The sequence below is a fragment of the Pogona vitticeps genome, chromosome 2, assembly GCF_051106095.1.
Source record: "Pogona vitticeps strain Pit_001003342236 chromosome 2, PviZW2.1, whole genome shotgun sequence".
NCBI classification, from domain to species: domain Eukaryota; kingdom Metazoa; phylum Chordata; class Lepidosauria; order Squamata; family Agamidae; genus Pogona; species Pogona vitticeps.
The window spans coordinates 64097856-64122343 of record NC_135784.1 but is presented as its reverse complement, the minus strand read 5'-3'; the positions used below and the strand labels follow the sequence as shown (position 1 = coordinate 64122343).

At 42.0% G+C, this 24488-nt stretch overlaps 1 protein-coding gene across 7 annotated transcripts in view; it reads left to right on the top strand.

Moving 5' to 3' along the window:
* The window catches only part of COL7A1 (collagen type VII alpha 1 chain), a 156062-nt gene that overhangs the window by 64375 nt on the left and 67199 nt on the right, over positions 1-24488 (top strand). For all 7 annotated transcript variants that reach the window (XM_072989560.2, XM_078385263.1, XM_078385265.1 and 4 more), the window contains 28 exons: positions 540-575; positions 656-709; positions 1532-1597; positions 1985-2098; positions 2729-2755; positions 5336-5389; positions 5764-5826; positions 6070-6129; positions 6427-6462; positions 7047-7091; positions 8564-8599; positions 10668-10712; positions 12026-12061; positions 13184-13219; positions 13765-13797; positions 14069-14140; positions 16781-16840; positions 17283-17318; positions 17956-18036; positions 19003-19038; positions 19160-19204; positions 19708-19779; positions 19862-19906; positions 21634-21660; positions 21750-21791; positions 22745-22825; positions 23983-24018; positions 24152-24187. In XM_072989560.2, the coding sequence (XP_072845661.2) occupies positions 540-575; positions 656-709; positions 1532-1597; positions 1985-2098; positions 2729-2755; positions 5336-5389; positions 5764-5826; positions 6070-6129; positions 6427-6462; positions 7047-7091; positions 8564-8599; positions 10668-10712; positions 12026-12061; positions 13184-13219; positions 13765-13797; positions 14069-14140; positions 16781-16840; positions 17283-17318; positions 17956-18036; positions 19003-19038; positions 19160-19204; positions 19708-19779; positions 19862-19906; positions 21634-21660; positions 21750-21791; positions 22745-22825; positions 23983-24018; positions 24152-24187 (1410 nt within the window). The remainder of the gene's footprint in view (positions 1-539; positions 576-655; positions 710-1531; positions 1598-1984; positions 2099-2728; positions 2756-5335; positions 5390-5763; positions 5827-6069; positions 6130-6426; positions 6463-7046; positions 7092-8563; positions 8600-10667; positions 10713-12025; positions 12062-13183; positions 13220-13764; positions 13798-14068; positions 14141-16780; positions 16841-17282; positions 17319-17955; positions 18037-19002; positions 19039-19159; positions 19205-19707; positions 19780-19861; positions 19907-21633; positions 21661-21749; positions 21792-22744; positions 22826-23982; positions 24019-24151; positions 24188-24488) is intronic.

Sequence of the window (24488 nt, the reverse complement as noted above, 5' to 3'; positions counted from 1 at the left end):
CCACACACACTCCCCAGCCCCCCAGCTCCTGCTTGCTGCTGCACAGGGAACCCTGGTGGACAAAGCTGAGTGAGATTGACACCCCCGGCCTTATCCAACCAGGTCTCTGTTATATAAGCCAAATCAGCCTGTTCGTCCACGATCAAGTCCTTGATGGCTACTGTTTTTCCATTTACCAATCTGGCATTTAGCAGCGGCATTTTCAACCCAGGGAGCCTGTCACAAAGGTCCAAACTATCCAGGCTATTTAAATTGGAAGACAGCTTAGGGGCAACCAATACTCTCTGAATATAGTGTTAGTCGGTGAATTCCAAATATTTCTGAATCCAAATGCACATCCCTAATAATTTTGTAGGGACTGATGCTAGCCTGCTTTGAGTACTTCAGGAGTTAACTTACACATGCATCACTTTAGTTTTATTATTCTTATCTGGGCTTTTACACAAAAAGAGAACCTATTCCCTATTGTTCATTTTCACCTGTTAATTATTGTTCATTGTTGTTTATTACTATATTTCTTTTTTTTTTCCTACCCCCAGGGCGGTCCTGGCCTCCCTGGTCTCAGAGGATTCCCAGTAAGTAATAGGAATGGTGCTTGTGATTCTTCGTTTATCACCTTAAGAGAGTCTTGCTGATCCTTAACTTTGCCTTCTAGGGAGATCCTGGACCTATTGGGCCACTAGGTCCAAAGGGCGCAAAAGGCGAGCCGGTAAGTGGATAGAGTTTCTGTCTGTTTCTGGTGGGCTTTTGGGAGGTTGGGATTTTCAAAAGAGGAAGAAAAAATATATTAATTATCATTGAAAGCTGCTTCAGAGTCTTGATTTTTAATGGTACTACACTGAGTGATAAGCAAATAAGTATGATGTGTCTCTATATCAATATGTGTGATAATTTCACCATGTGTCATCCTTGAGCCATCCAAACATTGTTTCAAGGAGCACTACCATGGCCAGGATGTTGGTAGCAAGTCCCAGTATTCAATATTTCTGTATTGCTTCCATGCCATATATTTCAAATTCATTGCAGAAGCTTTTAACTCATCAGTTATGTCAAGATTCAGGGGCCCTAGCAACTGCTCTAGAATTCTTGAAATGTTGAAGCTACACCAAAAGCTTGTTCTACCTCAGGGGGTGGGCCACAACAGAGTTCCAGAAGCCGAAAACCTCTCATCCCCAACATTTTGAAAGATTTCTTTTTTGAAAAGTTGCCATTTGCACCCCTGATTGTACACCCAGCATGCACCAAGCATCTTGTCAGTTATCCACAATTAGCCATGGCCACTTGGTGTGATTTATCCTGTGCAAATATAAAATTGCAATAGGATTTTGGAAGTACAAGGAAAAGTTCTGGTGAGCTTGGAAATTAGCAAATTATTTTATGTCTTTTTAGTCTGTCCTAGCATATTCATCCATATTCTCCCTTAAATTAATTGTGGAATAATAGCTGCTTCTTTTCCATCCAGAGAAACTGATTCCCACTTAGTTTGTGAATGGTAATTTTTAAAAATGAGTTTTGCTATTTTGTTTTCCAGGGGGATCCTGGAGCAGGTGTAGGTGGAGAAGGACTTTCTGGCCGGAAAGGAGAGCCTGGCAATCCGGTATGTTACATCCTGCTCTCAGTAAATGAGTTGTTAAGAAAAAAGTGGTGGGGGGTGCCAATGGGAGAAAGGGGAGGCAAAAGGGATAGCAAGTAGGCTCATATTACAAGAGAATTTATGGTTTTTATATCCTGCTGTACATAACCCGTATACATGCCTATCTCAGCACTTGTGCTCTCTCTTGGAAATGGGCAGTGCAGTCCTATGGGTGATTACTTAGAATCTCGTTCTACAGTGTCTGGTGAGGTTTATATTTACATGTAAAAGTGCATGGGAACGGCAGCTATAATTGGATGCCTATTGAGTAATCAGTGTTCCTAGGGCTGTGAGGGCATCTGATGGATAAGGCCTTGATTTTGATGAGCTTTTCCTCCTGTCCTCCCCAAGGGAAGCCCTGGACTTCCTGGAAATCCAGGACCCAGGGGGCCATTTGGTGATCCTGGACCTCCTGGGCCACCAGGACCTCTTGGGCCACCAGGATCTCCTGGCGAGTTTGTCAAGGTATGTTTTCACCTCCCTCAGTTACTCTGTGTTTCAAAAGTCCCTTGATACACTTTTCACAGAATGCTGTTCATCTTTGGTCACCTCTGTTGGCTTTGTAAGGTGAGCTTGTGGTCCCATCGGCACACTTGCATCTCCTTTGCCCACATGCTTCCAAACCCATGAGTATTCCCCTTGGGCCCCTCTGTAGCAGCTGCATGCTGGTCTCTCATCTTGCTATCATGCATCTTTTCTGGCATAAACATCAACCCCACAGAGCTACCAAACCTGTATTTTGTCTTTTGTAAGGCCCAAATTGCTGTCTATGTATGTAGGCTTGGCCAGATAGGAAACACAATCCAGATACCCAGTTTTGTTTAGAAGCACCCGTGCATATGAGCAGGAATCCCAGCATCTCCTGTGACCCAGGCAAGCATTTGTGGAACATGTCTTGTGATGCCATTTTGGGATAAACCCTGAAAATATTATTGCAATAAATACCCTGTCATTTCTCATGCACCATCTATTGCAACAGTTTCTTGTTATTAGATACAAGTGTATAGCTATTTGCTTGTGATTATTTGGTGCAACTGTTCTCTTGCTTAGTATGTAGAAAACTTTTGCTTACATGTGGGCAATTTTTTTTTACAGGGAGCGAAGGGTGATCGAGGTGAGCGAGTAAGTGATCTTTTTTTTTTCCTGGCTGCTCCGCCTTTTCTTGTGGCGTATTTGACCCTGAGAGATCAGTCACTGATTACAAAACAACTGAATTGTGTGGTTTGGAGAGATCTGCAGGTCATTTTTCCCCTGCCCCTGTACAGAGACAAAACACTCACTCTGTCCATCTGTCTAGATCTGGAGTAGGCTGAAGACAGTTGTCTAGAAGTTGATGGACTGCAATTTCTACCACGCCTAGCCAGTGTATGCAGTGATGAGGAATGCTGTGAGTTGCAGCCCAACAACTTCAGTTTTTAATTTATTTTATTTTATTTCTAGACGGCACCATCTAGTCAGGTGACTGGTGCCTGCTAGATCCAAAGGACCTTCCAACTCTGTGGTTAATCCATGTCCAATGTACCTCTTGGATATTGCTCTTCTTGGGAAGACAGTGGCTCTGTTTTACAGGCTATTTTTTCGGTAGTGTGTAAGAAAGAGCAGGAGCGTGTCCTCACACTCTCCATTTTTACAGGCATATCTAATACATTTAGAGTGTGCATGTAAACGTGTACATGCATACACATACAGAGAGCAAGAGAGTGAGAGCACAATGTAGAGTATGAATGAACCTAGCCAAAGTTGTGTTTGCCAACACATACATCATACCCTTACATTAATAGGAATTTTGGTTTGACTGTGGCTCAGTGTCAAGCACATCACTAGTCACGTGTGAAATGGTCTTAATATACCAATGAAAAATAAGAATGCATTCCTATCTTCTGGATTCTTAATCAAAGCACCTGGATAGATGCCCCTATGCTGCCTTTTGGGCTCATAGGATGGGAGGGACATTAGCCTCTTATGTGGCTTAAGATATACTGGGAGTCCCCTAGTCTCCTGGGTTTGTGGCTCATTATGGCCTTCAGGTTTGACCCAACTCCAGGAGGCAGTGGAAGACAGAAGGGCCTGGCATGCTCTGGTCCATGGGGTCGGACACGACTTAATGCCTAAACAACAACAATGGCCTTCAGTGGCTTTCATGTTACTAAATCAATCCAACATAATAACCATTAAAATCCAATTCTGTTTTACAACTCCGTGGTCCAGTTTTATGATCACTATTAAGTTTTGGGTGCTGTAATGGAAAGGGAAGCAGACTCAGCTAATCCTGCTAGTTTTGCTAGACATTCAAAACCTATTTTTGCTGCAGTAGCTCATATCTTTGCTTCAACAGCTGCAAATAAAGCTGGCTAGTAGGATTTTTATTGGTTGATTCTTTTGTCTATATTTAGGATTTGGTTGCCTGATCAACTATGGTTATAAGCTGTACTTTTGTATAATGTGATCTTAATATACCAATGAAAAGTGAGAATGCATTCCTATCATTTTTTTCTTTTTGTCTTTTGCTGAATTACTTTGTCTTCTCTTAAGGAACTGCACCATCAAATGTATTTGTTGACTTCCAGTTCTCTCTCTCTCTCTCTCTCTCTCTCTCTCTCTTTTTCTTTTGGCCAGATTGTGTCCCAGTTCTTTTAAGCTTTCTCTTCATTCCTCAATCATCTCATGGTGTAATGTGGGTGGTGGTGGTTTCCTGTTCCAAATTGTGCTTATCTCTTTCCCTTGTCTATGCTTCTCAAATCATGCGTAAGTCTTTGCTTCTGGGTATACTTTTGATTTCTTCTTCATGTTTGCTCTTGTCCAAAGCTTCAGGTGGGCTGTCTGTCCTTTCCCCAAATATTTTTACAGTTTACAGTGGACCCTCTACTTACGGAATTAATCCATATTGGAATGGTAGCTGCAAGTCGAAAAGTCTGTAGGTCGAATCTCCATTGACCTACAATGCATTGAAAACCGATTAATCCCATAACCAGTGGTTTTTATTCTATTTTTGTTTCATTTTGGTTTTTTTCTGGTCTGTAAGTCGATTCTCCGGCTGCAAGTCGAATCTAAATTTTGCGGCCAGAGAAGTCTGTAACTCAAAAAGTCTGTAAATCGAGGGTTCACTGTATTAGATTAAATGTTTGCAACATCAAAAGAAACAGCTTTTGAAATGCTAGCAGTTTTGCAAATCTCATAAGGGCCAGCTGATCAATGCTTTTGTACAGAGCCCCTTCAACTGCAAATGGAACCAACTTAGCACTTAAGATTGCATATCTCACCAAAATGGGATAAGTGTTGTTTTGCTTCAAGGTAACTGATTGAATTATAGAAATCAGGAGAAATCTCCAGAAAGTCCTCTATGCAGTCACTACAATTTGAACTCTTCTTTGCATATCCTTGTTCTGTGTTGTGTGGTGGAAGGACAGAAATCTTCCTGATTCAAAGTGATGCAGAGCCTGAAAAAGTAGGATTCATGCTGGCTTCTGGGAGCTGTAGTCCAAAAATATTCCTTGTCCACATTGTAGGGTGCTGGGCCACAAGTGGTTGACCTCTAAGCTGGAGACTGTGTAGAGATGAACGTTCCAGAGTGTAGTGATGAGGCTTATGCTCCTAAGTGATTACATCGTGTGCTTTCCATTCCTAATGTGTTGCGATATACTATGTAGTTGTTGGAACCAGTTTTTTAAAGAAGACCAGAGTTTACCTTGACTGTCTTTCTAGGGTCCTCCTGGAACAAGTGATGGAGGAGGGGCCAAAGGAGAGCCAGGCATCCCAGTGAGTACATCCCTTGCCAGGCTTTGGCACCACAGAGGTGGATGGAGTGGAGGGGCAAGGGCATTGTTTAAAATGTATTGGTACTGCCTTCAACACATCAGGATGGGTATTTGAAATTATACAGAGGTTAGGGTAAAGAAGTGAAGAATTACGGCTGTCTGATAAGATTGTCAAAGTGCGTATGCTTGGGGTGGACTATATCAATATTATCATCTGACTGCTGGGAAAATATGATTTCACTGAAACAAAATGACTTCATTAGGGGAAAGCATCTGAATTCCTTTAGAAGAGGGTCTGTGAGCTGTTTTACTGAAGAAGACATAAGAGTTCTTCCCCTTTTGTGTGATCTCTGCTTTCTGTTTTTCATTTGCCAGGGTTTGGCTGGAGATCCTGGGCCCAGAGGACCTCCTGGACCCCCAGGGCAAAAAGGTGAAAAGGTAAGGATCTGCCCGTAGGCACTAGGCGAACTAAACTGAGTGCTCCTTTGCCACTTCTAAGCCACCTGCACAGGGTAGAAGCTTGCTGTTGTGCAGATATACAGATTAGCCTGAGCCATAGAGAATGCTGCAGCTCCGCTGCTTGCTCTTAATCACTGGACTGGCTACCTCCTCCTTGGATAGGGAATCCTGGGCAGGTCTCCGTTTCTTGTGGTTAAATGGCTCTTTGTTTTGTGCCCAAAGGGGGAAGGAGAAGAAGGTTTTCCTGGACCACCTGGACGTCCTGGAGAGCCTGGGGATCGGGTAAGCCCTTGAAAAGGAAATCCTTGTTCTTCTCTCCATGGTCTTGATGAGATTTAGATTGTACAATATCAAGGCAATTTCTCTGTCCTCATTGTGAGAACAAACTTAATAACGTCATCATGGGCGAAGCAATTTTAGCTACATAACCTCATCCACAGTATCAGCCTTATCTGTTTATATGTTAGACTACTCCGTAGTGATCCTCTTGTGGAGGTGGGTGCAAGGGTCCTTAAGAGATCTTATAATTCCTCCAGCAAATTCCTCACTGAAATATGATATTCATGCTATTGTTTTCAGGGCCCTAGAGGACCTCCAGGTGAACAAGGAAGCAAGGTAGGTACTCTTGACTGTCAAATTTGGAGTAGTCGGTTAGGGTGGGTTGAAAAAATTGCAGCTTGTGATCACTACTTTGAACAGGTCTTTCCCCTACTCAAGACAGAAGGTAAAACTTAGCAGATGAAATGGTCCTCCAGTTCCCTTTAATGTTTTACTAGCATTCTAGTTCTTTTAAGATATTCTTGTATTAGAGTGGGGGGGGGGAAGGCCATATTTACTGATCACCCCCCACTTACTTACCTTGCATCACCATTAGCGAGTCTGCAGCATATCCTTAAGTTCTTGACATGATTTAAAATGGGGGGGGGGACAAGCTTGAGGACCACTTTCCCACAAAAATGGCTTTTTCATCTTATGCCCTGATTTCGGGAATAGTGTCTGAGAAAACCCTAACCTAATCTCACAGTATACACTTTCTTTTTTCAGGACACGCTGATGTAATAGTGCTTATACATTGGTTGAGGAGAGAAGTCCTTTGACTTATTAGGGTTGATCTTTCCCATTTGCCCAAACATTCTTATCCCCTGCTGAATTACTTATGTGTTTTGCTACTGGTGACTCATCTCTTCTTTTCGCAACAGGGAGACCGTGGGCAGCCTGGTTTGGCAGGACCATCTGGAGAGAAGGTGAGATCAGCTGGAGTAGATGTTCCCACTGGGCAGGTCAGAGGCAGAATCCTGTTGAGTCAGGAAGGCAAGGCAAAAGCAACTGGCTTAGGCAAAGGCATCGTGTCCAGAAGTCTTTCCAAGTGGAGTTTCCTTTAGCCTATTCACACACATGCCCTGTGACCCTTGCTGCCTCATCACTTGATATGTGGCATTGGACATCTGAATGTGTCAATCTTTTCTTGTCAAGGAAGTGGTGTAAAATCACTCTCTCCAAGATGTATGACTGGATGCCTTTCTCCACCTCTCCCTTTCCCCATCTCTAATGCTGCAGTTGTCAGGTGCCTAAGATCCATGTGTGACTAGGCTAAAAGAAACTCCGCCTGAAAAGACTGTCCTTAGAGAACTGCTGAGATAAGGTTCTTTATTTTATTTTATTTATTTATTTATTTATTTATTTATTTATTTATTTTATATCCCGCCTATCTGGTCGGGTGAGGACCACTCTAGGCGGCTAACAATAATAAAATACAACAATAAAAATATGAACGATTCTGAATGACAGAACATTACATTACATTATGTATTAGACAAAAAAGAACGATAAGAAGGGGAGAAAGGGCGTCAGGAGTTATCTGATGGGAAGGCCTGCCGAAACATCCATGTCTTTAGTTGATTCTTAAAGATACCCAGCAAGGGAGCCCCATGAATCTCAGGAGGTAGGTTATTCCAGAGGCGAGGAGCCACCACTGAGAAGGCCCGATTTCTTGTCTTTTCCCTCTGAGCCTCCCTCGACCTCTGAATCCCATAGTGACTGAGAAGCAATATACGTACATAAAATTTCCACACTACATTTCAATCAAATTATCCTTAAAGCAGTTTACAAGATGATCCCAGTATCATAGTAGTTCAGTCTTATTGATAATGTGTGTGCACCAGGATTACTCCTTTCCTGTTGGTAGGGTTTGTGAACATCTGGGGTCATGGCAGTGCTCCCTCATGGAAAATAGTCATCACATTGTTGATAGTAATGGACTTGTTGAGATTTTAGCTAGGGTCTTAAATAAATCCATAGGAGTATTCTGGGTAATCTTCTAGGAGCCTCTGCTACAATCTTGGTTGTGCAATTGGGGGAATTGTTTTTCAGGCATATACGGAGAATTGAAAGTTGGGAAAGGCTGCCCAGATCCCATTCTCAAAGTTGAAAGCCTTAGCTTTGGCTTGAGGAGACTCCAGAATAATTGTCCTAGGTCATAGCAGGACTTGGCAAAGTGTCCGTGCTGGTTGGGCAATTCTGGTCATAAGTATGGGCCCAAAAATGTAACATTTCTAAGCCTGGATAGAAGTATTTCTTCAAGATGCTGCTACAGGGAAGAAAATACATGCTGTAGATGTCTTCTAATGGATCCTGGCTGGTGTCAGAAATACATTTTGTTCAGTACCCCCTGGCACTTCAATCTTCCTTAAATACATGTATGTCCTTTTCTTTGCAGGGAGATCGCGGACCACCTGGACCCGAGGGAGAAAAGGTATGTTCATTTAGTGCTTGTGCTGCTATTCCTAAGAGGTGACTGGATTGTTGGCAAAATAGGCAGTTTATGCTATCCTTACTGGATAGCAGGTTCACTTCTTCAGTTAAAATTTATTTACTTGTGTTATCAGCTGTCTGTGCTCCACATTTTTCTTATTATCCTCCCAACTTTTCACACTACTGGAAGTAAAAAAAAATGCCCCGTATAGATTGGCACATCAATTTCCTGACACCCACTCTGCTCACCCTGCCTCTCATTGCTGCTTGTTCAACCCATGAAACCTCATTTAAAGCTTCTAGCCACCATTTCTAACCAGCTGTTGGCTAAAACGGCCTTCCTCATAGTCATTACCACTGCATGCTGTACAGGAGAGATTGGAACACTGAGGGTAGACCAATCATGTTTGGTTTGGCACTAGGACAAAGTTGCATTTTATCCTGGCCTTTTGTTTCTACCTAAAGTCCTCCCAACCTTTCACCTTTTCTAGGATATTGCCTTACTGGTCTTTTTTCCATGGCCTATGTTACAATTGGAAATACTCTTTCACATGCTGGACACAATTTATGTATTTATTTAAAATATTTAATTTAATTTAATTATCAATATTGAATTTAAAACAAGGAAGGTCCTCTGCATTTTATGTCCAGCTCCATTTTCAAAGTTGATATGGTTGCTTCTGGCTCACTCTGGCCCTTAAAAGTGACTCCCAGTGACGTTTCAATATCTTGCCAAGTGGATTTTGAAGATGATCAGATTGGTTTATCAACGGGCTAAGACCCTGTTTCCTGCTGTTTCAATAAGTCATTTCACTAGGGCAATAGCCACCTCCATTACTTCTTTGAAGGCAGTCTGCCTACCTGAATTACGCTGAGTAGTGACTTGTTCCCAATTACCCCCCTTCATCTGACACTATTACCTACAGCAGATATCAGATCACACAGGCATATTTGTTTGGATAAAGTAGTTCTCTTTTCTATGCCAATGGTAGTGAGTACAGGTGCCTACCTATCATCTTCCAGAGACAGATCTTCCAGAATCTCACTGAACCGTATATATGGATGCACAAAAATTACAATGAAGGAAAAAAAGATTGCTTAGCTGTAATATTGGTTCTTTGAATAGTCAGTCATCTGTGCATTCACCTATGGTTCTGCCACGGTAGCACCTGATTTTCCCCCCAGTCAAGGGACAGCTTGCAGACACATACACTTTAGATAGGAGGGATGGCCTATCTTTCCCTATTCAGGAAGTTCCTAAAAGCAGCTTTATGTAGGCACCGCATCGTTTGTGTGAACACACAGATGGCCACTCAAAGAACAAAAAAAGCGACGTGTTTTTCTCCACAAGGGTGGTACAACAAACATAACAGAGGGGGAAGAACTCAAAAAGTCCTATTTATCCAGACATTTTGGTCATTAGGCTTCTAGTTTAGTCCTGGTCTCAAAATAGAGGTCTGCTGAATGTGTTGCTGGTGGCCGTTGCAGATAAGTGACTACCCCAAAGCGGCACATTCTGAGGTAAAGAAGCAGTGGCTGATTTCCACTTCTGAAAATATTAAGTCCGATTATAATTCAGACTACCCTATTTTGACATGTTCATTCTGTTAATAATATGGGGAGATTCTTAGTTATGCTACTGTGGGCAAGTGAATAAGGAGCTGATTAAACAGAGATGCTTTGTGGGGGGCTGTTCAGTTCTTATTCCTTAATACTGAACCTGAACCTTTGTCCAAACCTGGTTCAAAGAAAAAATATCTTATGGTTGTTGTGGGTTTTTCGGGCTCTTTGGGTGTGTTTTGAAGGTTATCCTTCCTAACGTTTCACCAGTCTCTGTGGCTGGCATCTTCAGAGGGACAGGAGTCGGAACACTGTCTGTCTCTGTTCCTCTGAAGATGCTGGCCACAGAGACTGGTGAAACGTCAGGAAGAACAACTTTCAGAACACGATCAAAGAGCTCGAAAAACCCACAACAACCATCAGTTCCCAGCTGTGAAAGCCTTCGAGAATATAAAATACAGTATATGGTATCTTCTTTCTGCCAAACCCACTGTTTCTTCTTGTTTCAGGGAGAGCAAGGACCATCAGGGCGCCCTGGTCCATCTGGCAGAGATGTAAGTTTGGGACTCCACATAGAATGAAAACCAATCTAGTTGGGAATCAGCAGTTTCCATTTCAGGGGCTATGTTGACAGTACATCTGAGTGCTTGGAAGTAATTGTCCATATTCGTTTTCAATATAACCACCCAGAGATTGATCTTTTGTGAGTTGGGAGCAGATGATAATTGGAGTAGGCGCAGTGATGGAACTTGCTGACGTTGCCTTGCCTGCAGCTGAGTTTAGTGTTGGAGTGCTGTACTAATGGCTAGAATGATATATTGATGGAGACTTTGGTTTAGAAATCAAGACTTCACTGAACAAAAGTCTTTTGTTGGCTGAGCATGGTTTGAAACAGAAGAGGATGGAAGAGGAGAACTTCATCAAACATGGTTTCCCTGACAGTCTCTCCTTTCCTGCCTGGGATTCCAGGCCTGCACAAAATTTCATTTCTACCAAGTCATTCTAGTGAAAAAAGATGTCTGTGTCTTGGTATTTGCCACATCATGGAGAAAAGAATACATGGAATGGGTTCCATGAGGAACCAGTTATTCCAACACCCCTCTCTTAGCTGCTTGAGTTTGCAAGAGCTGACCAGGGTCGCATAGACCAGATGGGCAGGATACAAATCAAATCAAATCAAATCAATCAATCAATCAATCAATAGAATAGAATAGAATAGAATAGAATAGAATAGAATAGAATAGAATAGAATATTTTGGAAATCACAGTCACCAAAAGTCAGAGGTACTTGATAGCACATAAAAACAATGACACTTACTGTAGCTGCTACTTCCTCTGCGACAGCTCATGCCCACCACATCCTCTGCTTTGAAGCTGCCCAGCAGAAGCCCAGGCTCACAGCCTTATGTTTTTTTCTGAATGGGTCATTCCACCCAAAGTGTCTACGTTTTTGCCAGCATGATGACCCAACATGAATCCATACCTTAAGGGCTGGTCAGGCAGCGTACTTAATGCTGCCATTCCACTAAAAATAGCCCTATTGGTGTATTCCAATTGTGCAGTGTTACTGAGTGTCATAGCAGAAGTTTACTTAGCCTTGTGTTGTGCATCATGTGCACAATATGATCCTTTAACAGGCTGCATCATAAATCACTTTGAATATTCTTCCCTCTATTGTTCCTGAACGAAGACCTTTCTTAATGTTGATTATTGATGTTCTCCTCTATATCTGCTCCCTGGATATACCCAAGTGCTCTGCAAATGGTGCTAGTGTTATACAGAAATGACTAATGTTGCTAGGGTGAGATGCATGCAAGCTATCAGATTTAATTGTGATGCCTGTATCTGCATTTGATCATTGGAACAGGGCTTGCCAGGACCACCTGGGTCTCGAGGAGAAAGGGTAAGTATTATTTGACATATTCTATATGATGTTTCTTGTCTACCTACAAGGGGCCTTCTCAGTAGCTGCTTCCAGGTCTTGGAATGCACTGCCCCCCTTCCTTTTAAGGCACTCCTTTAAGCGGTAAGTGGATGTCTATGGCATATTGTATTTATGAAATTTAGATTTTTTTAAAAAAATTAATGTTTTAAAATTTGTTTTGAGTCTTATTTTCAATCTTAATTAATTTTTAATTGTATTTTAAATGTTTAATTCAACTTGCAGTTTAAACTTATTATTGTACAGTTTTAATTGTTGCGAGCCACCTTGGATCCCTATGGGTAGAAAGGCAGCATATAAATGATATAATGATCAACAAATAAATAAATAAATATAGGTTCAAGATGTGTACTAAAGATGCCATTGTCCCATGGAATATCTCTGCTTTAGGCAAATCTGGCATCTCTACATAGATATTAAAATTACAGGCTGTGTTTTGTATTAAGACGTTTGTGGAGTTTGGCTTGCCTTTTTTGTGACCCTTCCTCCCCCTACACCAGGTTATACTCCTTACCGAGATCGGTCAGCAAATCTAAAGAGTTGCTCCATGCCTCTGTTTCCTACTATGGTAGCCCAGTCCAATGTATGACCCACCAAGTTAAACTTAGTGCATCAACCATATTTTGTGACTTGTTGGTAAAACAGGATTTTATCAGGTTTCTGGAGACTTTTTGATAGTTAGCTGTTGGGTTAATTAGCCACAAATTGCATAGGCCCAGCCTGTATGTTCAGTTAGACAAAAAAAAAAGCTGACCGTGTTAAAAGCAGAAGCTCTTTCCTTTACTCAGTAAGATACCATACCTGAATTGCCTTCTCGCAACAACAACTGAGATGATTCGCAATTCACCACAAATGAAGTTATAGCCTCTTCGACACCTAGCACATTCGTACTTATTCTGATTTATTAAGCCAGGGTGATGACCCTCAATAGTAATGCAGAGAGTCCAAGATTGCAAGATGATTTGGTATAGGGGAGATGATGAAATCCTAGTGAGAATCACAGTCACACTGAATACTTTCCCAAAGGGCTTTGTTGTCTTTGTGAGTTTTCTGACACCATTTCCTCTGCTCTTCCTTCCATAGGGAGAGCCAGGGGAGCCTGGTGTACCTGGAAAGCCGGTAAGTACCCTCTACTGAACTGGCAAAGCGGCATGGAAACAATTAATGGATATACTTCTTAGCTTATTGTACCTCTTCCCTCTCCTCTCCATATAGTTCCTGTAATGGACTGGGCTGAGAAGATATGATCTCTCATGCCCTCTACAACTCTGTTTCATTTTCTTATCTGTTATTGTCATCCAGTCACTGCACAAGACACTCTACGTAAATCATATATCTTCCCATGCACTCCATACATGGGAATGGTCATTTAGCATCCCTTGAATTTCACCCCCACAAAAACCATCTGGACAGTTGCTTGGATAGAAGACTGTCCAATGCCCAATGTATCTCTCCTATCATCACCTTCCTCTTAACCATCTTGACTAGTTGGTGGGCAGATGGAGAACTCTGCCCTCTTTCTGTGTGAACAGAGAAGACCCTGACTTCACCAACCCTGTAACTGTAGGAAGACTACCTTATAGAGTGGTGTCCACGTGGTATTGTTAAGAAATGCTCCGAAAAGGTCACAACAGTTTTTCCCCCTCCCTGTGTGTCTCTTCCAGGCTTCTAGTGTCTCAGGGATCAAAGGAGACAAGGTAACTAATTTGCTTCTCAGTAGATGTTTATAGAATTAGCAATGTAGAATAATATTAATCCTGTCTGTTACTATACATTTTCTTAGATTGCAAGAATATAGTTCTCAAGCCAATTCTGGCTACCCTTTTCCTGGTGGTTTAATTCCTAGTTTTAAGAGCACCTCAGGAAGCAGCTCTATGTATCTTTCATTAATAGGATATGAAGAAGAAGAATGCTGGCATATGAGGGGGAGTGCTGAAGCTACAATGTGCCATTTTTTTTCCTTTTCAGGGGGAGTTGGGCCCTCCAGGACCCGAGGGACCACCTGGACCAAGAGGAGATCCTGGGAACAAAGGGGAACGTGTGAGTTTCCTCACTGCTCAAGATTATTATTTTGATTTATTTTTATTAATTTTTCAAGGGGATAGGGGTTGAGGTAGAAATAGAGGGACAAGAAAAAAACAGGGGGGAAGGGTAGGAAAGGGTAAAATTTCAGAGAGTGGAAAGGTATTCTTACATCCACTTATACAGTTATATTAAAAAGGGAAATCATACAAAGAGAAAAACAATATAGTGATTTTCCAGAATATCTATAGTTACTAATCTTCCATTTCCTTGGACCTTCCCTTTCTTTTTCTTTTGATCTTTAAACTTACTAATTTTGCAAGTTTGATATTATTCTGCCAAATTAATGTCCACTGCTCCAAATCAATATTATAACCAATATTTTGTGCCCATTTTTTCATATATTCTTTCACCACAACGTATCCTCTTATATTTTACATTTCCATCATTTGGCCATCTATAGAACATCTTATCTATATTTTCTTGTTCTGCCAAGTTTATATCCATTGCTCTAAATCAATATTCTAAGCCATATTTTGTGCCCATTTTATCATGTAATCTTTCATTCCCTCATCTTCCATCTTATCAACCATTTATATTTACTTAAATCTGCTCCCAAAAAGTTTCATCTTTACATCCAATACTCTACATTAATATTATAACCAATATTTTGTGCTCATTTTATCATGTATTCTTTCATTCCTTCATCTTGCATCTTATTGACCATTTATATTTAATTAAATCTGCTCCCAAAAAGCTTCATCAACTCCACATACTGTCTCCTTTTTTGTCCCATCTGCCACGACATATGTCCCATCATCTCCATTCCCCTCCCTTTCATAATAATGTTCATTGTTTGCCACACTTGTACTACTGACATCTCCATAAGAGGGGTTAATAAATTAGCTGTCAGTTGCACTGTATCTTAAAGTTTTTCCAATGAAGACTTCTGGGATCTAGAAGTAAAATTGTCTCCCTCTGTTTATAGTTTTAGTAAGTTGATTTTGTCTTGTTTTGTTTCCTGTCATAGTTCTTCCGGCTCGGCCTTGGGACCCTTCGGCTTTTTCTCCATCTTCACTGTAGATTTCATTTGTATCCCTAAATCTTTAATTTGTTCAGATAGCTGTTCCATCTCTCCTTTTATCTGTTGTAATCCAATAAATAACGTATCTTGAGTATTCTCTTGCCAGTCCTTGAGAGCGTCTTGTTCCATGATTCAAGTAGATACTGTCTCTTTGCAAGTATTATCTGTTTTTTTCCCAGCAGGTGGTAAACACAATAGATGCTCACAAGGGCAGCTTGTGTCTTGTGGCAAATAACATTTACAGTTCAATCTTTCCAGCCTTTGTAATTACCAGTTGTTGGCAGGGGGTAGGGGTTTTCCTCCATTTAAAATGTTTTCCCAAGACTTTTCCTGGCTGCTTCACAGATTTAAGTCCATCAACTTTATAATTCAGTAGTTTATGGTTATATTGTCCTGCTGAAGTGGGTCTTATTACAGCAATACAAACAAAATCGTTTTCTCCCCTCTCCCTTTCTTTTCTTTTCTTCCTTCTTTCCTTTCTCCCAATCAAGCCTCAAATGGAGAGGGGGGAGTGCTCACCCATCTCGCCAGATCTAGTTTAGTTATCTAGTCACTTTCTATGACAGATTACACCTGCTCTCTTCATTATTTAGGTCCTTAGTTCCATATGTAAAACAAACAACTTACTATGGTACAAGTTCTGGTCACAGATATTTTCCAAAATTCTTCTGTACTTTTCCACATTCTGCCAGGGGCATTCACAGCTTTCTGCCAAGATGGCTCCCACTCAATTTCTGCACTCAGATGAGTCTTCAAAGAGAAGGGAAAAAACTCAGGCTTCCACTAGTACTTCTCCCTTCTCAGTCGATTCTACTGCTTCAGACTTTCACTTCTCCTAGAGAAAATCCTCCCCACCCCAAGGTTTGTGGGGTTGAAATTGGGCGGTCTCCGTTAGTTTCAGGAGCCCTCCTGAAATGTGACCAGTTTCGCTGCGATGAAGCCCTGCCTCCCTCACTGCTAAAGATTATTATGTGATGTCTTAGCCCATATTTTATTACAAAAATTCATCAGACAGAACTTTTTTCTTTCTGGTTGGTGATCTGGATTTCAGCCAAAACTGAGATGCTCACTTCTGGATATTTTGTCAGAGGCTGTTTCTATTTTCAAGCAGGAACCAATCTAGTCACCTACTAGGAGAGCAAAGGCTGGGATCAAGATATAGAAGGCCAGACAACCTGCTATTTCTTCTGGAGACTCTAGCAGTGCAGGGCAAGAGGGTGTCTCTATTCTGATGGAATGGAGATCCCCTGGCTGTCTCTTCTGTTGCCTGAACATCAGCCTGCCTTGCCTTTGTTCTGCAAGACCTTTTAACAGGGCCTATTTCAAGACCCTAGTGTTCAGGTTGACTCTCTGATAATGGTTCAGCACTTCCAGCTCTGCAAGATTTCACTGTACGTTGAAGCTTTGCTTTTGTGCTGATATGGCAAATCCATGTTTTGTTTAAGAACTCCACTTTATCCCATGGGAGAACAAACTCTGGAAAATCTTCAAAATGGTAATGAAGCTGATCTTAGAGTAAAGATGTGGTATCCACATCCTTCAGGAGGGTTTTATAGTTTTGTTTTACTCCTTAGGGATCTCCTGGATTCAGTGCACCTGGCCCACCTGGTCCAAAAGGAGAGCAAGGGGACAGAGTGAGTCTTTTTTCATTTCCTAGATCTACAAGCAAACAGAGAGCTGTGTACTCCAAAAACTGTATTTATCGGAGGAGGAGAAGGGCTCTGCTGTGCCTGAGCTGACTGGTGGGAGGCCGTGAGCCTGCCTTAGCAGACTCAGTCACTGAAATGCTTCTAATGTCTTAACTCCAGCCTGAGCAAATTGGCAAGTTGCCTTTTGCACACAAATATAAGCCAAGTCTCTGAGACCAGATAATTGTTAAGGGGATGGATTTAGGACCATGGATTCTTCCAGCCTATGGGCAAGAAGGGTTTTTCCTTCCACTCCCACCATGCCCCGTGCTGTTCCTTAGTCCTGACTTGAAAGAAGCTCCAGAAGAGCTTCAATTCTGTAAGAGCCTCTGCTTTCATAACATCACCCCAGAACCATATTAAGTATCTGTTTTTTCTCTCTTCACAGGGGATTGTTGGCCTGACTGGCAAAACTGGCCCAAAGGTAACAGTATTAGATTAAGCGAACAAAAGGATTTGTGGGGTTTTGGGCTTGCTTGGCTGGTGTGATATGAAATGATATTGCAGGGGTGCGATAGACAGTGTTCAGTGGAAGACACACCTCATCCAGCAGCAATCTGGCTTTAGGCAGACTGCCGCAGGATGCTAATCATGTTCTTTACATGATTACATGTGACTCTGATTCAGTTCAGCATCACAACAACCTGGAAAGTCTCAAACATTTGCAATATAGGAATGGCATTTCTATTTTTTTATAATTGCATATAGATCCTCCAGGGAGGTGGGTTTTCTCTCCTATTTTATTATCAAAACAAGCCCAGGAAGTAAGTTAGCTGAGACGTAGTGGTAACCCAACGTCGGTCTGTGAGTTTAACTGAGGAGGAGGAATTTGAACCCAGAGCTGCACAGGTAGAAGCCAACATGTTATCCAGTATATCATACTACCTCCCTGGTAGTTCTGTTCAGCTTGATCAGGGATGGGAGAAGGAACACTTCCTAGCTTTCCTAGAGATATGCACCTGCCAGTGGGTGCTAGTCAGGAGTTTTGGCCTGCTCCATGATCCCAGATCATTTGGGCTGATATCATGTTCTTTTCCCTGTGCTATGGTTGTTTTGCTTAGGGTGACCCAGGAGATGCAGGGGAGAGGGGAGAGCCAGGAAGACCAGGACCTGCTGGACCGATTGGCCCACGAGGAAAAGAGGTGAGAGAATGAGATGAGTCTGATCCTTTCATATTAGTCTTTTAGCCCTGAATCCCATCTTAACTCAAATTGTCATCTGGAGCCTGACTTCTTAATTCCCTTGCTGTGTATCTGTACGGTATTAATACTACTAGTACAATCCAAGTTACAGCCCAGTGAACGTGGGCCCATCAGCTAGAGACCAGTGTTCTAGGCAACATGGAAGTGGCATTGTAAGTGCAGTCTTGCTGGTGGTAGAACATTTGCCAAGAAATATTGGAAGTGTGCTTGAAGATGGGAATATGTGGCATGAAGCTGGACTGCAATTCTCATCATTTTCACCATTGCCCACTGTGGCTAAGATCAATAAGAGCAGCAGTCTAACAACATCTGGAGGAGGGCTACTTGGTTTCCATTATGACGATATTGGCAGTGCTGTGTGGGCTTGATTTCCATGGAGAACTTGAAGAATTGCCATGGCAAGATTAGCACATAATTTCTGGGAGTCAGGTTTCTCCCTTCTTGTAGTAATCAAAAACACCAGGGTGCTGCCTCTCCCTCGATTTAGGTTGGAAGAGAGTGTTCCTTCACCCCTGACTTAAGTCTTTCTTCTGCAGAGTCTGTTTGTTTTTCGTGAGTATATGTGCAACAGTTGGATGGCCATCTGCCAGAGATGCTGTAGTTGTACCCTGCATTATCCGGTAGCTCCTGCCGTGAGCTAGAGATTGGGCTAGATGATCCCAGTTTTTTTTTAAAAAAAAAAACAACAACAACAGATTATATGATTCCATAGGACAGAAGAGCCAAGGATGCATCACATGTAGACTGCGTTTGAGATTTTGATCTGTTACCATAGATTGTGCACGGAGGGACAAGGATATTGTTTTAACAAGCAAGTTCACTTTTGGTACTGAGACATGAATCATAGGACCTGTTGAGATTGTTTGATCATCAGTAACTTGACTGCTGTGAATAATTTATTTTTAGGGTGAAAGAGGTGACAAAGGAGAAGAAGGAACCCCAGTAAGTGATTGTTATGTACTCTGGCACGCTTCCTTTTTTGTCATTAAAAAAAATTACTTTGTTTATTTTTTTATTTGACTTAGTCCTGCAATATTCTATTTCTTTCTCCTCCTTTTCCAAGGGTGAACCAGGTCCATCTGGCAGACCAGGAGAGAGAGGTCTACGGGTAAGTGTGGTGGACAACACTGTCCCAGTTATCGCACATGGAGGGAGAACAGAAATGGCTGGAGACAGTCATGAGCTGTGCTCAGTGACTTAAGCTAATACGGGTCTCTTGGTTTGTAGCACTGTTGCCATCTCCTTGTGTACAACTCTCTTATACCGAAGGCTTCAGAAGTGTAGATATTGTATCATACAGCATTCCTCCTCCCAGCTGCCCCTGAGTAGCTATTTTCATCAGCAGTGGTGATGGGGTTGGTGGCTAGAAGTTTTATAACCTACTGATTACAAATGTGAAGACTCTTAGCTCTCCAGGGATTAAAAACCTTGTATTCCATAGCTCTCTTACCTTTAAGAGCCTTATGTTTTCTCATTGTATTGTCTGGATATTCCATCTAGTCCCACCCATTTAGTCAAGGGATTGGGGCCCCTACCTTTCCTTGAGTATAACTAGGAAAATGACTGCATGTTTATATTCTGTGTTGTTGTTGTTGTTGTCTAATATCACAGGGTCTCCCAGGAATCCGAGGGCCCCCTGGCGAGAAGGGAGACCAAGGGGACCCAGGTGAAGATGGAAGAAACGTGAGTGTACCTTTCCTTAGAATCTATTGCTGTACCTGGCTACCTATCCTTGTCTTCACCATATTTCTTCTTCCTTTTACAGGGGAGTCCTGGAGCACCAGGGCTGAAGGGTGACCGAGGGGATCCCGTGAGTAGTGTTGCCATCCCGGCTGCTTATTTCAGAGTCCTTAAAAAAAAAAAAACTAAATAGTCCTTCAGGTAGTCTATGGGCTTGGCTACATGGCTCAATTGGAGTGGGCTGGATCAGGCTAAATAGAGCTGCTTAAGGGTACAGAGTGGTCTGGTATGCCATTTGGTGCAATCCTTCCATTTACATAGCATACACACCTCAAATGACCCTATTTGGCCTACCTCCCTTAAGAAAACAACACCCCCCTCCTTGCTCCCTCCTCTTCCTCCTCTTTTCTGGGAGGAAGCATTCAATTTAATTTTTTCCTTAGAGGTGTAGTGCATAGAGTTTTAAAAAAAACTTTTGCTTCCTTCCTCTGCTCCAAGGAAGGGCAGAATAATTTTTAAATTTCCCAGTATCATGAAGTGATAAATTGTCTTCTTAAGCCACTTAACGATGTTGTGAAATTGGAAGTAGAAGGGAAATTTGAAGCTGTAAGATCTGCTTTGGTTTGATTCCAGCAATCACACATGCTGGAAATAAACCAAAACAGGGTGATCCCATCCACACCTAAAGCAAGCAGCACACCTAGAAAACAGTACCCCCACACACAAGGACCCAGAAAGGTGCAGGTAGAAACACTCTGGAGGCAAGCTGGTTTGTACTGGCACTTGCATCATCTGGTCATCAGAAAAAAAGCAAATCATCCTGTCCCCACAGTGTGCCCAACAGCAGGACAAATGCCCATGTGTTCACTGCCAAAGTCTGCTTATTGAGACAAGGGCCAGAAATAGGGTTGCTCTAGCTTAGAATGGGTTAGCACGTAAGTACTTGTACTACTGAATGAGGCTATAGAAGACATCTTATTTATTGCAGACCAGCAAGGCAGGAATATGCAAACCCTTCTGGCCACTTCCAGTTTTGTTTTGTTTTTAGAGTGCTGTCCCCTGGTGGGATATGGACTGGCTTCTTGATCCATTGAGCTTGTGCACTCTGGCTTTGTGCACTGATTCTTCTCCTTGTATCTGCAGTGGCAAATGGAGTCTCTTTTGCTCCAGTTCTGTGGCCTGCCAGTTTCCTTGCAACCCTTCTGTTCCCTGGCATATACACGGTGTCACTTTTTAATGCCATCAGTTGCTTTAGATATCAAGGGTTCTTGGCACTGTGGGTGGAACTGCTGTACCCGTTATCCTTATTATATTAATATAAGGAAATTGTGCAAGAATATGTTTAATATTACTTGTTCTGATTCTGGGGGAAAGGCTATTGTCTGAAGGTTTACAATCTTCAGCTTTGCTGAAACCTAGGAGGTATAAGTTTGGTTACTGCCTCGAACAGTATGAAGAATCTGAGGCCACCCTGAGGGGACCACAGCTCCCATCATCTCTGATCACTGTCACTGCTGGCTATTGCTGATGGGAGCTGCCTACCTTAACTTCTGTCGTTGATGAAAGGCAGAATATAAATTAATAAATCAACCCACCAATAAAACAGGAATGAAAGGCTTAGCTAGCCATTTCTGAGCACCTGACCTTCCTAGCATTATGCTCTGAGGTAAACCAGAACTTCTCACATGCCTTGTGGAGATATTACATGTGTATCTTATAGAGTGTGCATCAGGGATTGCCCTTCTTTTTCCTAATGAGCATGAGTTATTTTATGTGCTCTTGCATGAGACATGCCCTGGACACTGTGAAAATACTATGTTTTAATCTTTGTTCTTCTGATTTCCTCCCCTGATGCAGGGTCAGCCAGGACCTCCAGGCCAGGCAGTAAGTCCAATGTTTTCCCTCCAAACCCCAGTAGCTTGTTTTGACTCTGCAGGTCATTTCATGTGTACCTTCCTTTTTGTACTCTGTAGGTTGGTGGGGGAGCTGCTGGAGCAGGGCAAAAAGGAGAAAAGGTAATCCCGCTATGAGGTTCCAGCATCCTCTTGGTGATAGTCGTTGAAATACTGTTGCTGCTTGTCTACAGATATGTTTGGGGGGGATGAAAGTGCACAAGAGCACTCCCAGTGAAAAGATTATTTGCTTGGTGCCCAAACTAAATCTTACATTAAATATGCATTTGCATTCAATGTACAGGATGTTGTTTTTAAGAAAATTGCATTGGGTGGGGGAGGGATAGTACAACTACAACTGTCATAGCACATACAGAGAGAGATATTCAACCCTTTCTTCCTCTTCTGTGGTCTTAAACAAAGTGCCTCTTTTGTTATTTCCATTGGATAGGAAATCCACACTGACACTCTTCCTATAGTCATGCTAGATCACATTAAATGCCTATCTAGTATCCTGTCTTCCACAATAGCCAATTAAACACCTATTAGAACACATACACCCAGTGGTATGTGAGGGCAAAAGCCATCTCAGTGTTTTCCCAGCAAATGATATACAGAATCATAGTGCTTCCCTGTGTAGCCATCATGATTAGTACACATTTATAGCAGGATTTGCCACTAATGTGTTTAATCCTATTTTTATACTATCCAAATTGGCATCAATTAACTTCATCTTGTTATAGTATCTACATTTTGATTATGTGCTTTGTGAAGAAGCACTTCCTTTTGCCTGGCAGTTTCAGTGGACAACTCCAATTTCTAGTATCATTGAAGAGGCAGAAAAGTTTTTCTCTGTCCACTTCTATCCATCACATGCATAGTTTTATAAACCTCTATCATATCCTGTACTTAGGAATAGAAATACTTTAATTGCAAGGGTTTGCTTAAACATCATGTCCAGACTGGTCTTCAGCTAAATTGTTGCATATTTCAGAAATAGTTCTGCAGAGGTCCGTTCATAAGAAGTAAGACTCCAGTGTGTTTCTTGTCTGGCTGCATAATGGTTTCTATTGCAGGGGGAGCCTGGAGACCCTGGAGAAGATGGAATGAAAGGTGTGAAAGGAGAGTCTGGTGTGCCTGGCCTGCCAGGAGAACGGGTGAGTATAACACAACACTACAGTACATCTTTGCATCAAAGGAAGTGTCAGTCAGTGTGTCTGGAGGTGACTGATGTGGCCATGGTGGCCCACACTACATAACCTCAGGATTAGACTATTGTAATTCACTATCTGTGGGGAAAACCCTTGAAGACAACTTAGAAGCTTCAACTGATACAGCATGTAGCACTTGGGCTACTGATAGGTGCCTCCTGCCACAAACCATGTGATGTATATTCTGCACCAGCTTTATTGACTGCCAGTTGCTTTCTGAGTATAATTCAAGATGCTGGTTATTCCTTTTAAAGCCCCACGTGGCTTTGGACTCACCTCTGCCTGTTTGAGTTCTTGCATCAGTTGAAGCCATCCAGGATTGCCCTTTTAAGGGTGCCAGCTGTCAAAGCTGTCTGATCTGGATGGGTCAGGAAAAGATCCTTCCATGTTGTGGCACTTATGCTCTGGAACTCTCTTCCTGAGTATCTGCAAAACATGGAATCTTTGCAGGGATTCAGGAGAGGATGTAAGATAGATCGAACTGTTTCCACCACTTCTTGATTTATTTTTCACTCTTGACATTGCTGTGTTTGTTATATGGTTTAACATATTTAATATCTCATGTCATGTTGTATGCTATTCTGGATGCCCTTGGACAAAACAATAACATATAAATTAAGATAATAAATAATGCTAAGTGTAGAATAGAACACCAGCTGACTTTGGGGGAAAATAGAAATGGAGTAACAGTGAATAGATTTTGAGGTCTGAATGCCATTGGCTCATACCGTGTTTTCTATTTGTTAATGTTTCTGTACATGCCTTTGGGTAACCTATGGAAAGTACCTAATGAAAGCAACAGGTCATTACTTTTGTGCTGCCTTGGGTTGGGTGATGCATGGGTACTGGTGGATCCTTTCAACAGAAGGTGTTTAATTAGTGAAAAGTGATTAGGAGTAAGAGGGCGTTTGGAGGAAAGAGTAATTACCATGTTATAAGTGAGAAAAAGTGAAAAGGGGCTTCAGATAGGAAAGTCAGTTCTTCTATGTGTACAAGACATGTATAGATAGTAGGAAGATCAGCTGGCTGGAACATGGTTCAGGAATGTCTGCATAGGTTGAAGGAGTCGCCCCTCCACGAGATCTCTTTTTTGCCTCTTTCAGGGAATTGAAGGATCCAGAGGTCTCCCTGGAGTTCGTGTGAGTCTTTTTCTGTCTGTCTTGAAAGGGAACAAAATACTCTGCTTTGTATTATTTGTTTCTCAGAAAACGTCATGTCCAGTTGCACAGCCATTTATGAAGCCGATAAATAATCATGTGCTTCATTTTGCAGGGTGACCCTGGGGATCGAGGACCAGTGGGAGAGAAGGTAAGAGAGCAATCACTTTAAGTCACATGTCAGAGGAGGTGATGGACAGAAATGAGAACCATGGAAACCTATGAAACGTATATTTTATGTTTATTTTATGATTTCCCCCATGTAAATGCAATGTGTATTATGTTATACAGAATGTGGCATTAAAGGGAACCTGGGCCTTTTTCGTTAAGCCTGGAAATTAGTCCTCTTTGTTCTGGATGAGTGCTTAGCATTACCACTTGTCCCTCCATACATAACATTGGTGGTGCTTCTCTTCTGTGGTCTCAGAGGGTCAGTAACGTCAGTACAGAAC